Source organism: Tenrec ecaudatus, chromosome 14 (genome assembly GCF_050624435.1).
Source record: "Tenrec ecaudatus isolate mTenEca1 chromosome 14, mTenEca1.hap1, whole genome shotgun sequence".
Taxonomy (NCBI): domain Eukaryota; kingdom Metazoa; phylum Chordata; class Mammalia; order Afrosoricida; family Tenrecidae; genus Tenrec; species Tenrec ecaudatus.
Genome location: NC_134543.1, coordinates 31,278,548 through 31,292,712, shown reverse-complemented (window position 1 = coordinate 31,292,712; position 14,165 = coordinate 31,278,548). Strand labels below are relative to the sequence as shown.

The window sequence follows — 14,165 nt, the reverse complement described above, 5'->3', positions numbered from 1 at the left end:
AATCTTACACAATTTACTTAGCCCCCAACTGTGGAATATTTGTGAGTTGTTAAAGCATTAGAGATTATACATGGTATCTAGAGACTAAAAAGGAAAACAATTGGTAGCGAGTTATCATGCCTCAGGAGACAGGATGGGATAGGGCTAGGAACAGTCTTATAATAATGACAGATACCCTTTCTTCTGAAATGGAGGAATGAAGATGAGGCTGAGTAAAATGAAGATAGATTTGTAAATCTGTCTAAATGAAGGGAAGTGGTGAGTTAAGTTCTGTGAATTTCTCTGGGGAGAAGAGTTACTATTTGCTTTACTTTGTTGGTGTGACATCAGGGCTGTTTCAGCACACTGGGACATACTCCACCAACTATCATGAGTGTTCACATATAACTAACACCAATGTTGCTAGGTGCCATCAAGTTGGTTCTGACTCCTAGCAACCATGTGTGCAATAGAATGAAATACAATCTAGTCTCCAGCCATCTTCACACAGTTATGTCTGGGCCCACTAGTGTAGCCACAATGGCAATCTAGCTTGTTGAGGGTCTTCCTCTTCTTCCGTGATTCTCTCTCAGTGATCAAGCATGTGTCATTTTCCAGGGATAATTCTCCACTGGAAATGGGAGAAAGGATGAAGTCAGAGTTGAACAGAAAAGTTCAAAGGGCAGCTTGAGAAGGCAAAGTAAAAATATTATAATGAAATGTGCAAAGACCTAGAGTCAGAAAACAAAAAAAGAACACACACAGCGTATCTTAAACTGAAAGAACTCAAGTAAATTCAAACCTTGAGTTGCAATTTTTAAAGATTCGAATGGGCAAAACATTGAATGATGCAGGAAGCATCAAAAGAAGATGGCAAAAATAAAGTAGAGTCACTGTGCCAAAAAACTAGGCAACCTTCCACCATTTCAGGAAGTAGCACATGAACAAGAACCAATGGTAAGGAAGGAAGAAAATGAAGCCACACTGAAAGCATAAGCCAAAAAGAAGACTCTAAGAATTAGTAAAATACCCAGTGAAATGTTGCAGCAAGCTGACGAAGCTCTGGGAGCACTCACTCATCTATGCCAGGAAATTTGGAGGGCAGGTACTTGGCCAATGGACTGGGAGATCCATATATGTACCCCTTCCAAAGAAAGGGACCCAACAATTACAGAACAATATAATTGATACCACATGCACGAAAAATTTTGCTGAAGATCAACAGAGATTTCAGAGCATATTAAGAGAGAGCTGATAGAGGCTCAGGCCACACTCAGGAATATCACTGTTGATGCCAGATGGAACTTGGCTGAAAGCAGAGTATACAAAAAAGATGTTTACTTGTGTCTTATTAACTATGCAAAGGCATTTGACTGTGTGGACCAGAACAAACTATAGATAGCCTTGAGAAGAATGAGAACCTTAGAATATTACATTGTGCTCATGAAGAACTTGTACATGGATCAAGAGTCAGCCATTCAAACAGAACAAGGGAATACTACATAGTTTAAAATCAGGAAAGATGTGCATGAGCGCTGTATCCGCTCAAGATCCTTATTCAATCAGTATCAGAGAAGCTGAATTATATAAATAATTCGGCAACAGGATAGGGGGAAGGCTTATTACCAACCTGTAATATGCAGATGACACACCTTGCTGAAAGTGAGGACTTGCACTTGCTGAAGAAGATCAAAGATTGTAGCCTTCAGGATGGATTTCAATTCAATGTAAAGAAGCCCCAAATCTTCACAACTGGACCAGTAGGTTACATTATGATAAATGAAGAGAAGATTGAAGTTGTCAAGGATTTTATCTTGCTTGGATCCATAATCAATGCTCAAGGAAGCAGCAGTCAAGGAACCAAATGATACACTGCATCGGGTAAATCTGCTGCACAAGATCTTTTTAAAGTTTTGAAAAGCAAAGCGTTTACTTTGAGGGCTAAGGTGCCCCTGGCTGAAGCCATGATATTTTCAATTGCCTCATATGCAATGGAAAGTTGGACACTGAGTAAGAAGATGGAAGAAAAATCAATGCCTTTGAATTATGGTGCTTTTGAAGAATATTCAAAGTACCCTGGACTGTCAAAAGAACAAATAACTCTGTTTTGAAAGTAGTACAGCCAGAGTGGTCCTTTGTCTTGCATATTTTGGATATGCTGTAGAGAGAGACCAGTTCCTGGAGAAGGACATCATGCTTGGTAAAGCAGAGAAACAGTTAAAAAAAAAAAAAAAAGGATGTCCTCAAGGAGATGGATTGACACAGTGGCTACAACACTGGGCCCAAACATCACAATTGCGAGGATGGCACAGGACTGGGCAGTGTTTTGTTCTGTAGTACATGGGTCTCTATGATTTGGAACCAAGTTGATGGCGCGCACATTTTAGTGGAAAAAAAGATGAACAAACAAGTAAAATGCCTAGTAAACAAGTGGTGTGATATGGTCAGACCTTCAGTGAATTAGGGTTTTAACTGGAGAATTCTGAGCAGAATGACTATGTGTTAAATATCAAATGTACTTTGTAAACATTCACCTTGTTGTTGCTAGTTGCCACTGAGGTGATTCCAATTTATGCCACCCACATGTGCAGAGTAGAATTGCTCTAGAGGGGTTTCAAGGCTGTGACTGGTAACCTTTTGACTAGTAGTCATACTGTTTTCACCACCTACAGACTAAATATCCAGGTTGGAATTTTAAAATTAACACCTGCATTAAACATCTTTGTTTATGAGTTGATATAACAGAAAGCAAACAGGTTCTGACACTGGTAATGGATGTATTACAATTACCTGGAAACCTGTACTGAAAATAAGAGAAATTCATAGGCATTTTTAACATGAAAGCTAAAGAAATAGTTTCTAAGTATTAATGGAACTAATCATATTAACATCTATATTAGGTGCAGCGAACAAAAGGAAGACCCTTGATCAGAGAGAGATTGACACAGTAGTTGCAAAAGTAGGCTTAAACATAACAATTTTGAGGATAGTGAAGGACAAGATAATGTTACCCAGTGTAGCTTGAGTTTGAACCAACTCAAAGGCATCTGACCACCCCCCACCAACTGAAATAACCAATTATAATAAACAAATGCCCACTACCTACTTACTTATTTCCAGGGTATAGTTTAACATAAACCACTTAAAAAATAAATTTAGAAGGGATGAAGATGACAAATTGGTGATATTTTTGGCAGGCTAAAATACCCTTTCAGTTACTCCTCTTTATATACTGATGTCTTCCTGGGGAAGTAATTTAGATTTTCAATTGAAGAAATGAGGCTTTAAACTGCTTAAAGTTGAGATTGGCAAACAATTTTTAAAGGACCAGACAGCATATTTTAGGGTCTGGGAGCCATATGGTCTCTGTAGCAACTAGTAACTCTGCTGCTATAGCACAGAAACCGCCATACACCATAGCTAAACAATTGTGAGAGGTAGCCTTGTTTCAATAAAACTTCATTACAAAAACAGGTGGTGGGTTAGATTTGGCTTGAGGGTCATCATTTGCTGATCTCTGATTTAAATGATCAGAATCCTGAAAAGTGATTAATTAAATCTTCGGAAAGACAATTCATTACACAGAAATACTCAATCTGTTTGAAATAAGTAAGTAGGTAGTGTCCTTTTTTTGGACAAAAGTAGTGGTCAATTTTTTTTAAACTGAGAAATAGATCTTTAGTGATGTCCAACTTTAAAATTCTACAATTTCCAAGATTACCAATGAGATAATGCACACAATTTTTTGTGCACCATCAGGTCAAATGTGACTCATAGCCACTGCATGTATTTCAGAGTAGAACTGGTCCATGGCGTTTTCTTGGCTGTAATCTTTTTGGAAGCAGTTTGACAGGCCTTTCTTCCATGGTGCTGTTTGGTAGATTTGAACTACCAACTTGCTGGTTTGTAGCTAAGTGCTTAATTGTTTGTGCCACCTGAGTTCCTCAACATGAAATGAATGAACTTAAAACGGACATGATATTTTCTAGTACTACAAGGCTGCTAGGGCACAGTACATAGAACTAAAAGGTTAAGCAGATTCTCTAATGTAAGCTGAAGCAGAGAAATGGAAGTCTAATTTGGCATTGCTATGAAATATTAAGCAACAACAGCAAATAAACCAATTTGGGCAAGCAAGTGCAGAGCGATTCACCCTACCTAAGAAACAGTGACTGCAGATTTCAGTTACAAACCAAAGATATTCAAGGGTACCCTGTCTTTACACACACACAGATAACTCAATATAGAATAATAATGACATAATAAGAAACTATTGATCTAGTATACCTTGTAATAATTTAACGAAAGGCTTTCTTGAATACGAGGTAAGGCTTGATTTTGTTATCTGTAAAATGGGACTGAGAAAAAGGACAAGGAAAAGGAACTCTCTTTCTCCTGGGGTCTCGGTCTCAAAAACTCAAAACTCAATGCCCATCAAGTCAATGCCGACTCATAGTGACCCTACAGAACAGGGTATAACTGCCCTGGTGAATTTCTGAGACTATAACTGTCTAGAAAGATGGAGTGGAAAGCCCCATCTTTCTCGTGCAGAGCAGCTGGTGGTTTTGAACTGCTGACCTTGTGGGTAAAAATTTGTTTTTCTGGGGACAATAACAAACAAACTGTTCTGAAATTCTGAAATAGTGAATGATCTCCGAAGGACAAAGCAGTGAAAGGAAAGAAATACAATCTTCTGCAAGATTTGAGACTGGGACTACTACTTCAAAGTGCTGTTTCACTGAAAGTACCAAACCAAACTTACTGACAATGAATTAATTCTCATAGTAAACCTATAGAACAGAGTAGAACTGCCTGGTGAATTTCTGAGACGGTGGACCTTAGTGGGAGTTCAAAGCCTCATCTTTCTCCCACTAAATGTACAGTAACTTTTAATTTAGGATATTATGAAACAATATTTCCTGTACCTTCTGAAGTGATAGAGGTACTTAAAGGCTTCTGAAAAATCTAGGGATAGTAGCATGCTACAAAACAAATAGAAAAGGAGAGATTTCTCGGAGCAGCTTAATTCTTCTAGTTTATCAAATAGTGTTCATCGTATGTGTGGGGAGCCCTAAAGGATACTCTAATGTAAGTTCATATTTCATATGTATATAAAAGCTGAAGTGAAAACTACTATAAGCCTTTCACATTTAACCTATTTAAACCAAATCCACTTTACTCCCCTTTCACTATGGGAGAGTCCCCCATTCCCTTGGTCATTCATGTCTGAAATTTGGGCTTGACCTCATGTTTTCTTCCCCACTTCCCTAAGTTTAAGGAAGGCATAAATGAGTGTCAAGCAGGTTCCCTCTCATCCTAGTGCCTAAGTACAGTTCCCTCTGCCTGAAATGCCTTTTCCTTCCACTTTAGTTTCACTGGAACTTGTTCTTTTTTAAACTTTAGTTGTAGGAGTCATCTTTTCCCAGAAGCCTCATCACAAATCCTCACATGCATTTTTCCTCTCTGCTCCAATAACATCTGTTATTCTTATGGTTTGGTAACCATTTCTTTACCTGTTTCCTTGCACTACAGGTTAAGCTTGAGAGTAGTGCATTTGCCTTTCATTGATTTATTCAGTCACCAACTCTGGTAACTTTGGAGCCAAGCTGATACTATATACCAGATACTATTCTAGGCCCTGAGAATTCAGCAAGAACAAAATAGGCGAAGATACCTGGTTTCAGAGAGTTATGCTTTAGCAACTAGGGAAGAGATGGACAAACAAGTACAATGTATCAATATAACAAATGGTGATAGACTCTATTATAGAAACAAAGTCAGGAAAGGGATTAGGGAGCTTGTATATACAGAGGTGTTTGGAATTTAAATTTTAAAGTTATGTATATCAAGGTTGGTTTCAATAAGGATGGGGCTTTGAAATGAAGAATAAAGAGGATTTATTTAAGCCATGTGTTGTTTCTGATAGGATGAAGTTTCAGATCAGATTAAAGGTCACAGCACGGGGAGGTCTCTGCTCTGACACACACACCCCTGTTTTAAACAATATGTTGTGTATTTTGTTTTGTATCTTCTAGTGCCGGTTACCTGATTCTGTCGACACCTCATGATCACACAGGCTGGTGTGCTTCTTCCAAGTGGGCTTGTTGCTTCTCTGCTAGATGGACGCTTGTTTAACTTCCTTTAAGACCCCAGATGCTATATCTTTTGATAGTCTGGCACCATCAGCTTTTTTCATCACATTTGCTATACACCCATTTTGTCTTCAGCGATCATGTTGGGAGGGTGAGCATCACAGAATGCCAGGTTGTTAGAACAGTGTTCTTGTGTTGAAGGAGGGCTTGAGCAGAGGCCCAAAGTCCATCCACTTCCTCAATGTATTGCCATATATGTACATAGACCAATAACTCTATTTTATGAATTTATATATTTACAAAAGTGCACACCTATGCTTATACTTCTATCCACAGCGTTGCTTCCTAGATTTTTCCTGTTTCTTTTTACCTTCCTCTTGAAAGTTGGCTTGTTTTTATGCTACTTGATCAACTAGAGATAGAAAAAAACTGATTATAAGGAGAAGAGGGATGGAATGCCAGACTAAGTAAGAAGTTGAATAATAAAAATGGAATGGATGACTTCAGCTAGGAGCAGAGAGTCCATCCCTTGAATAGAAGGGAGGGAAAACAGTATTCGGGCACAGATGCCGGTAAATGAGTAGATATGGTAGTTGGCACATGTGAAAATTTCTTCTGATTAATTCTATCTTCTTAGTGAAGTAGGAAGCAAGGACATCAACTGAAAGAGAAAACCAAGTAAGAAATACTGGAAGTGTAAGGAAAAAAGAGGCATGAAATAGAGGCCTAAAAATGTGGGGGTGAATGTGCTAAAAATGTAGTTTGACTTGTTCATCTTCGTGCCTGAACAAGACTTGCACATGTTTCAAAGAAAAACCCAACCACTATCAGATCACTATGAGTCGGCACCAACTCTATGGCGGCATCTATGGTTAGAAAACTAATATATAATTATTTCTATAGAATATATCCTCTGCCTTGGTGGAGACGAAGGTTTACTACCACTATGTATACATGGTTTCATGTAATGTAACTCATAGAACCAATGATCTTTGTTTCTGAATGTCTAAAGCAATGTTAATCAAATCATGTAAATTTTCTTCTGAGGTAAAGCTTGAGAACCATTAGGTTTTCATGAAGAAATCCTTGTGGCACAGTGGTTAAGCACTTGGCTGCCAACCCAACAAATGGCTGGCAGTTTGACAAGTGACTTCAGTCTGTTTCCCTAAACATTACAGCTTTGGAAACCCTCTAGGGTGGCCCTGCCTTGTCCTGTCAGGTCACTTTGAGTTGGAATTGAGTCAATAGCAATGGGTGGTAGTGGTGTGTTTTGTTTTTCCTGGGGGGGGGGGGCAGAGTTAGGTTTTTCATGAATACAAATAAAAAAGCTAACACTGAGGAGGTTTGGTTTTTTTAATTTAGAAAAGGTCAGTGACCAAGGCATTTTAACATACCAGTTGATCATGTCACAGGAAACAATGAAACCAAGGTTGAATATGAATGTTCTAATTATTCTTAGGTTTCTTTTCAGGAATTTGTTGTTATAAGGCATTTGAAACAAAACCAAATTTTGAAAAATGCATTTAATAAAATACAAGAGAAGGGAAAATGCACACAAGCAAAGACACAGAAATTTCAAGAGGAGGAAAAAGGAAGAGACAGCATATACTCCTGACTTTAAGAGTAGGATCTAGAATCAAGACAAATACTAGGTATGATTTGTTATAGAGCTGAGAATTTGGGAACTCTAAAATAAAATGTAAATATAAGTATACTGATTTAAGAGTATCGTAAATCTCATGAAATGTTTTAACTCTTGAGAATTAGATGGAAACAGTCTAACCATGTTAATATTAATAACAATTATAAAAAACATATATATTTTGAATATATTTGGCAGCGTATTAACAGGATAAACTAGAACAGATATTGAAATACTTTTGGTGATTTAAAAATTATTTTATTGGGGGCTCTCACAGTACTTATAACACTCCATACATCTATTGTATCAAGCATATTTGTAGATATGTTGCCATCATAATTTATTTTGGGTGATTTTTACACCACCAGAAATGGTTAGACCAAAGACAAAGATGAGAGTGGTGGCCTTTTGATAGCTCAGAGAGTTAATAAACTTGAATGCCTATAGTGTATAGGCAGTTAAAAATTTTAAAAATGAGTGAAGTAGCTGAGTGTAAGGGACAGCTGCTACTCAGCTCAAGCCACACATTCTCAAAAGATTTGTGTGTGTGTGTGTGTGTGTGTGAAAACTCTCAATATTTAAATTACTGTCAAACTCAAATTTGTAAACTGTGCAGGTCAAACAGTATCCTCTGCGTTAGTTAAGACACTTTTCCATGCATTAGAATTAAGGGAGACCTGAAAAAAGCAGATGTCAATACTGTTGAGTGAGAAAATCACACAGAGCAGATGAAAGAATGTGTACCAAGTTTCAGACAACTCTGGTTTCAGGGCCGGCTCTGCCATGTACACTTGGGTGACCTCTCTCAACTTCAATTTATTCTGTAAAATGAACTTTCATGAACTATCCTAACTTGCTGAGGTGTTATGAGTAGCATATTAGAAAGTAGGCCAAAGCACATCAACTATAAAGCAGTACATAAATACAAGTAAATGGCTTTTTAAATAGATTGTGTAGCCTCGTAACATTTTTATATCTTTATGTGGAGACAGTTACCTCACGAAATGGGAATATAGATTACTAACTTAGTTCATGGGGTTCCCCAAATACATTAAAATTATAAAATTATTTTAAAATGTTAAGTGCCATGCACATAATACTTGGTAATACAGTATTTGCCTTGCATGGCCAGGTTCACTAATGAAGCCACATATAAAAATTTCTTTAGAAGTTGAGTACATTATTGGTTCACCTAAAGGATGAGCAATTTAATGTAGCTAGTTGGAAAAAGTTGTTCCAGGTCCTCAATTTCTTCCTCCTCCTCTTTTAAAATGTGAAGCTTACAATGGATTTAAAATAAAACCAGCTACAAACCCAGGTTTATCCACTGCCAACTGTTAAGCTTCTGGAAGCACTGTTCCCTTCAGAGGGGATGTAGGGAATAAGGAAGTGGGCAGGACAAGTAGATAGCTTAGGGAAAAGAGGAAGCAGTCCTCCTGGGTACCTTTTGTATTCAGAATCAGGGTTAGTAATTCCTCCAATGACCTGCTCTGATGTAAAAGTATTTGATGGAAATATTTTTGATAACTGTTGTTCTCTTTACCTCAGATCAATAAAGTACACATGATGTGAAGCCAAAATTTATGAGGAACTGTACTAGATTAAAAACTTCCCATCATACATCACACTCTATGAGATGTTGTACTTTTAGTTTTCATTAAACCACAATTAACCCAGCAAACTTAACAAATATTGTCTTTTTCACAAGATTAAAGTGGAGGTGAGGTGAATGACAGTACTTAAAAGATTTTAAAAGTTCCATATGAAACTCTTTAAATGCACATTTCTGGTGAGGTTGCAATGTTTCCACATTATCTGTTTTCAAGCACTGCCAATAACCCATTTAAATTAAAAATTTTATGGCAGAATAAAATTACCCTGACTGAAAACAGTTTTCCCAAATTTGGTTCCTGGATGCCATTATGGGATCACAGCCGGGTCTTTTAAGGAAACCTCTGGGAGTCAAGCTTAGTAGTAGGATTCATGTGTCTCCAAGTAAAATCATATTACTCTGAACCACTGAAAAGAGATGAACCTTTTTATCTTTTCAATAAAAAGGTAAACTGACTAGAAGTAAAATACAAAGTTGAATTACCACTTTTTAAAAGACAGTAAGAAAGAGCTTCAAGGAAGCTGAAAGTAGACATTAAAATCCGGTCAGTCAGAAGATAACTGAATTGTATAAATATTGTAGTGATGTGTCGTCATTTTGAAAAATTCCACTTGAGAAAGAATATTCCATAAAAAGTTTCTTTAACAATTATAGTGTTTAACTATAATGGTGTAAATGTCTGTAAGATTAATTCTTTTAGATAGGGAGATAACCCAAAATGTCTACTAAATTTTTAACTTTTACATGTGTGGGTACTTTGCTTGAATTTTTATTTTTGATTGATAGCAACCATTAACCCATTCAAATTCTTCTAAAAATTTTTACATTGGTTCAAAAGTAGAGTAGTATACTGTAGAGTAATATACTGTGAAAACAAGTTACAGCCAGAAGTTTAAGAATTGAAAACTATATTCTTTAGAGCAAATTTCCAAAATAACAAGCCACCCAGTAAAGAAATTTTATATCCACACAAACTTTAGTAATTCATACTGTCATTCAATGACAGTTTTCTCTTACACAGTCTAAACTACTTTGAAGCCCTCCTCAAAACTGAAAGAAAATATACCAGTACTTAGCATACAAAAATTGTTAGAAATATATCTATTTGTGAACAGTGATCTATATATTCTAAATTCTAAGGAGACCTAAATATTAAGTAGTCATTACCTAAAATCTATTTGCATAAGGAACATTTCACATATGATAAATATTTGGTGGGCTAAAAATTAATATTTTTCTTAGATTAGCAACCCAAGTTAACAATCATAGCAGTATCTTGAATAATAGGTTCATGTAATTTAATTTACCTCACCAGAAATTTAACTTAGAATTTGAAAAGGTAATAACATTAAATGCAAAGTTTGGTATATACTTAATTTTCATTTGAATTTAGTATTTCTTCCCATTTCTCTGTCAAAATTACACACACAGCAATATCCACTTGTTAAAAATTCACTTAAAATATTAATAGAAGCAGTTTTGCAAGACTAGCTGAAAATTATTTTAATACCCAAAGCTTGAAGAGAGAATTCTCTTTTCACCTATTGGATTCATTTATTGTACTTTCCTAGAATCATCAGCCAGCTTTAGAACCAACAGAACACAACTTATACCATAGATGTTAACTTTTCAATTAATTTCCGTATAGTTAAGTCAGTTCCTGTATTATAAAGAAATCACAGCTGTATTTGTTTTGCTTTGTTTTCTAATATGTCAGTGCTATACTAGGGGTGTAACTCCTTATAAAGCAAGCACAAATGTGGCATCAAACTTACTTTTGCAAAGAAGCCTTTGAAGAACTTCCTTTCCTGGAGGAACAGGGGGACAAGTCGAGCGCTATTATTGTATGGGCTACATGTCCCAGGATTTCACACCAATAAGCACATACAGAAGTTGGGGAAGGAGCAAGGTGGGAGAAGGGGAGGAAGTGAGAGTTTTAAAGAGTTATCCATACCAAGAGTGACAGAGGAAAACAGAAGGGTGCATGAAAACTCAAGGAAGTAAACACTGTATGACCTAAGAAGCCATGGAAAGAGTGAGAAAAAATCAGAACCTGTCACCATGCAGCGCAACTAGTTAGTTTAGTAGTCTCTATTTCTGTTTCAAAATCAACATTACCCAAATTTGACAGCAGAGTAAAAGATTAGGATGGACTTCCTGGTTTGGTGAGATTTACATTTTAGATTTTATAATTGAGAGTGATCGACAGTGAGAAGGTTTCAACTTAAAAATCAGTGGTCAACTACTGTGGAGGTTGACAATTAAGAAGCCAGTCCATGCTCAGACTGACCACACAACTCCATTAAGAAAAAACACCAACACATAACTTTCAATTATGAGTGTGCATCAAGAATCCTTGTTACACAGTTTACTTGGCAAATTCTAGATATCACTTATAGAATCTGCCATACTAGTTAAGGGGAGCCTGACCATTGGTTTTCCAATTTGTATTTATGTGTGTGTACATCAAAAATATAGGATTCTTCCCCCATCAGAAAGTAGAATTTTCCTATAAAAACCCTCTGTAAACAAATGGCATAGACAGAAGCAATTATCATTCATTAATGTATATGGGGAAAATTTTGAGCAGTCCTAGACCCCAAAACAACCAACCAAATCATATAAAAATAGCACGTGAAACCTAAAATAACACTGGCACAAGTGTTCACTGAGCTAAAAATTATGGTGGCTTGGTTCTCTGAGTGTATTTGCTGGGAAGGAGCGTCACAACACCAACCTCACTCTTTAGGGGCACGTGACCTCCTTAACGGTAAAACCAATGTCAAATGCTAGCTTTGTTTATCACCTATCTTTGGATATAAGTGAAAATCCTCTTTGGATTTCTTTCAGTTAACAAAACAGGTACTGAATCCTAGCAAAATCAACAAAAATAGGTACTGGATCCTAGCATAAACACAGTAGATATTTTGTAAAAGTTAAGTGAGATAAAGCGAACTTTCCATAAGTGTAGCTAATTTATTAGACGCACATATAGGGGAATGATAGATATATTTTACTCTTGATACAAAATAAACCTTCTCTAAAGAACAGAGGGTTAATGTTTACAACAGATCTTGGAAGTAGATATTGCTGAGAATGAACCATGTCTGTAGGCTTCATTTAAAATGTAGGGAATGGGATTCTGTTTCCAAATGCTGTTGCTTTATATAAAATTGCACTGACTTTTATAAGTAAACATTTTATACATACTCTCTTCTCTGAACAAGAGAAACAAAGCTATCTATGACCCCTGAACCAATTTTTAAGTAAATAAAAAGCAGCCAACAATTTAAAATTTGCAGAGCTTATGTCAGATGATGGGTTTTAACTCACCAATGCTAGCTGAACTGTGTGTTTCCAACCCTTGGTTGCTTTTACTTTTTCATCCTCATCAGTTTTTAATATTGGACTAACTTTAGAACAAGACATCTCTCTACTAAAATTTGACTTTCTCAGATAATTTATCAGCTCAAACATTGACAAGCTAGTTTTAAAAATCACAAGCAGCATCAAATACATCCACAGAATATTTTTAATTTAATCTGGAAAAATAATACAGTAATCCATGAAAGTTATCACAATAAAACCAAGATTATTTCTGCTGCCAAGTTTGGTGACCTAGTTTTGTTAAGACAGTTAAGTAATAATTAGCTTTCAAGAATGCAGCCAATATTAAAGAGATTCACCATTCCCGAGGGGTGGAGAGATGAAGGTAGGAGGAGATCAGTTAATATTTAATTTAGTTCTGTGAAAGGCTCTTGTTACATATGGAGTTTTCCCTCTGTTTACAAAAGTTCTCAGACGTTAATGAAATAGTTCACGTGCAAAATGCATAAAAAGAAATTTTAGGTTAGAAAATAATATTAACGTTGTTTAAAAAACCTAACAAACTAAGTTATGATTCTTCTACCTGCTAAAACAAGAACATATATTAAAACAAATATATCAAATAGTGAATAAAAAACATTAGGAACTAACTGATAGTATAATGAAAGTACTCTAAAACCAAGACAGAGAGGGAGACACATCTTAAGAGACAATGGGAAGAAAAGACCTTTGAAAATGAAGAATAACTTGGACAAGAGTCAAGCAAAATAACCAAAGGTCTGATAAACACACAATTAATTTTAAAAGGGTCATAGTCCTTAGCTATCACCCTGAAACTACCATGCTATAAGATTTATGGTACAGAATCTAGTCTTTTTTGGTCCAATAGGTCTGGCCTTTTTAAGCAATTCATAGTTTTCTTCTGTATTTTTCTTCCATTCTATCTGGGACATTCCACTGCGTCCTTGGTCAGAACATTCGGTAGTGGTAGTCAATAAAGTGGCATATTTTAAAAACCATACTATCTTGCTTAGTTATGATATCTCATTGAGAATGGATAACTTCCAAATTAAGTTAAATTCTAAATTATAAGGCACTTGTTAGAGAGATGGGTGGCAACAACTCTAATATTTGAAAATTATAGGAGCCTCGTTAGTGCAGTAGGTAGCGCGTCAGTCTCATATTTGAAAATTATTCAGCTTTCTCAATTCTATACAAATTAAAAAAGCACTGGAATGCTAAATTTTTCACTTAAAGATCATTTAAGTGACAGCTTTCAGCTATTTGTTTGCTACTTAACTGGGAGATTATATATATATATATATATATATATATATATATATATATATATGGTCAAAAACAAAACAAAAACCAATGAAATTTTTTCTCCAAAGCTATATATTTAAATTTTTAAAAAACGAAACAGCCTTAGCATTTTCAAAGTACTCTTCATTACACTTAATACATTTGTCAAATCTAAAATTCCATTCTTGAAAACATTTTTCAAACTCAT

At 35.8% G+C, this 14,165-nt stretch overlaps 1 protein-coding gene across 20 annotated transcripts in view; it reads right to left on the bottom strand.

Annotated features, from left to right (window-relative positions):
• The window catches only part of NUMB (NUMB endocytic adaptor protein), a 183,299-nt gene that overhangs the window by 20,217 nt on the left and 148,917 nt on the right, over positions 1-14,165 (bottom strand). For 16 of the 20 annotated variants that reach the window (XM_075531668.1, XM_075531662.1, XM_075531659.1 and 13 more), the window contains one exon: positions 11,101-11,133. The exons of the other annotated variants lie outside the window; for them this stretch is intronic. In XM_075531668.1, the coding sequence (XP_075387783.1) occupies positions 11,101-11,133 (33 nt within the window). The remainder of the gene's footprint in view (positions 1-11,100; positions 11,134-14,165) is intronic. 20 annotated transcript variants of the gene reach the window in all.